The 2,864-nt window shown below is 34.4% G+C and overlaps 1 protein-coding gene across 1 annotated transcript in view; it reads right to left on the reverse strand.

Moving 5' to 3' along the window:
• Positions 1–1,563: 1,563 nt before the first annotated feature.
• The window catches only part of MIA2 (MIA SH3 domain ER export factor 2), a 110,444-nt gene continuing 109,143 nt past the window's right edge, over positions 1,564–2,864 (reverse strand). The window contains exon 28 of the mRNA XM_045287642.1: positions 1,564–2,126. Coding sequence (XP_045143577.1) covers positions 1,963–2,126 — 164 coding nt within the window. The 3' untranslated portion in view covers positions 1,564–1,962. The remainder of the gene's footprint in view (positions 2,127–2,864) is intronic.

Genomic DNA, 2,864 nt, shown 5'->3' on the forward strand with positions numbered 1-2,864 from the left:
AAAACTGGAAACAGGGAATTCAGGACAGATAAACCCCTCAGGACCAATAATGAGAGTAGCAATACCAGGCAGTAAGGGGAAGGTGGGATAGAAAGATCACAAGGATCTCCATATAACCCCTTCCCGGGGGACAGACAACAGAAAAGTGGATGAAGGAGACATTGGACAGTGTAAGACATGAAAAAATAATAATAATGGATAAATTATGTAGGGTTTGTGAGAGAGGGGAGGCGGGGAGGGAGAGGAAAATTGAGGAGCTGATATTAAGGGCTCAAATAGAAAGCAAATGTTTTGAGAATGATGATGGCAACAAATGTGCTTGACACCATGGATGTAAGTATAGATTGTGATAAAAGTTGAATGAACCTCCAATGAAATGATTTAAAAAGGGGGGAAAAAACACCTGGAAATTGTTGGAATGAAATGCTCCAATTACAGAAGCATCACTGCTTTGTACAAGAATATTCCATCTTGTCTTTTGGCAGTGAGAGGAAAAAAAATCCCAGTAAAAAACTAAAAATGTCCAAACCTGTCCTTGTGATGTTTATTAGCTATACTTAATTTCTTTTTTCTTTCATAATCATATTAATGTTCAAGACTAATTACTGAATACATATCTGACTTAGGAAAAATTACTCTAATGATATTAAATTCAAAATGATGAAACATGGCCTCTGAGGTAGTTTATTGTGCCAACCTGGCCGATACACACGTGGGATTTAATTGAAGGGCGGAGAGATAAACCTCGCCTTTCTTGTCTCTTGCTCTTTGATCATCGGACCAGTGTGCAGGCTGCCTTGTTTGTTCTGTGTCTCAATTTGCAGGCTGCACTACCTGTGGGACACCTAACACAAGACCTGCTACGCCACACAATTGGAATTTACATCTCTTAAGCTGGGGACTGTCAGACCCTGTCATCTGACTGTTGGTGACCTGCTTTGCTGTTTGCTGCCTGTGCCCAAATAGCCTGAATTGCTCTACAGAGGACTGCCCAGCGGCCCTCAAGACTTGAAGGACTGCCAGTGTCTGACAACTATCTCACAGCACTGAGCCACTTGTACTCCTTTATAATTTAACTATGTATTTCTTGTGTTATATTTATCTATCTGTATAAATAATATATAAAATTATTAGCAATCTGGTTTTGTCTCTCTAGAGAACCCTGTCTAACACAGCCTCAATACTTTTATCCTATAGTAAATCTCAACATTCTCTAAAAAGAACCTTCGGTATCTTACCAATGATGACAAACAAGTTATAAAGCTACAGGAAAACCAAGGACTTTAAGAAAAACCAAATTCTGAAAGGCACCGCTAGATAACATGCTGTTTTTCTTTAAAATATAACCCAGTCTTATTTTTTTAAAAGATATTAGTTTTTTGCTTTGGGTCATTTATGTCTATTTGCAAGAAAGCAGGTATATTTTTGGTAAGATAATGGAATCAGAAAGAGCCATCTAAAGCATTAGTCTTGAGCTTCCAGCTATTGATAGAAGGAAAAAAACTAAGTAATGCATTAAAGGAAAAAATTAGATAATTTATTATTATAAATGCCAAACAAATCTTTAAACCATAAAATTTATTTAATTAAGCAACATTATTTTTCACATATGTCTACAACTGTAGTAAACAGAGTTCTTGGCATAAAGACACAGTCTTTGGAATTTAAAATATCCCCAAACTGTAAGATTATGTATATGTATATAAAAAGCTCTATTATGTATATGATAGTAGTTAATCAAATTAAAATAAGTATGCCACCTAGAATAAAATAAAATGGAAATAATTTACTCATAAGATTCATATGTAAATCATCTTTATTTACAAAATACTATCCTGAGAATTATAATTCCATTAAGCTTCAATTTGAGCAAAAGTATAATCACTTAAGTAACAGTAGTTACTTAAACTGAAAAGGAGAGATAAGTCAAAATTACTTTTGAAGAAGAGACTGAACACATTGTCAAGTTTCTTGTGGTGGATCTGGATGTTCAGTAGTAGGCTCATTTGAAGGTGGAATCGGCCCTGAAGGGAATTCACTTCTACTTTCAGGATGTGGGGATCGGGGGTAAAACCCAGGTCTTGGGAGATAGGGAGGAAAACCCCTCGGTGAATAGACATTTCTCACTGTTCAAAGAGAGAAGTAAGAGACATTTTTAAACTTTAAGGATCTGTACTGTAGTCCTGACATCATTAGTTTAAAACTTCTAACACCAATCTTTATGCTCATAAACAGACAAAATAATTACTTGAGCAAATTAATTTTTACAACATTGAGTAAAACATAGTCTATCCAACTATCCATTGGAGAGAATAAATTTTATACACAATGGAAATCTAACATCTTAACATTTTAAAATAGAGGGGAGATTATTTCAGAACCGATGAAACTTACTTTATGAAAGTTATTGTTTCACCAGATTTAAAATTCAGATCAGTGTTTCCCAATTCTAATTTTACACTTCACTAAAAGATTTCTAATCATATCAAAGACTGCATTGAAATTCTCCAAACAAAGCTCATTTTGATTCACCTTAAATTTTTGAAATAGAGGAGGAACTAGGGAACGAATAACTACCTTAAGCAAATACTCTTTTGCCTAGTATTTGGTAACATGTACTAGTTCTTCATAAACCTACAGTTCTACATAGCAGTGTATGGGTATTAAAAAATAAAATTATTTTTCCCTTATGTGAGGTTATGAAAGAATTGCAACAAATGCAACAAACAAGCCACAAATATATCTCATTATTGTATGAAGTAGAACCACATGGTAGCGGCTCAAACTAAAAATACTTTATAGTCAGTAATTATAATGCTAAAATACAATGATTTTTGCCAGTTGCCACAGTAACCAGTATCTAT

Source organism: Echinops telfairi, unplaced genomic scaffold (assembly GCF_000313985.2).
Source record: "Echinops telfairi isolate 266 unplaced genomic scaffold, ASM31398v2 ScPeMD7_18;HRSCAF=68, whole genome shotgun sequence".
NCBI classification, from domain to species: Eukaryota; Metazoa; Chordata; class Mammalia; order Afrosoricida; family Tenrecidae; genus Echinops; species Echinops telfairi.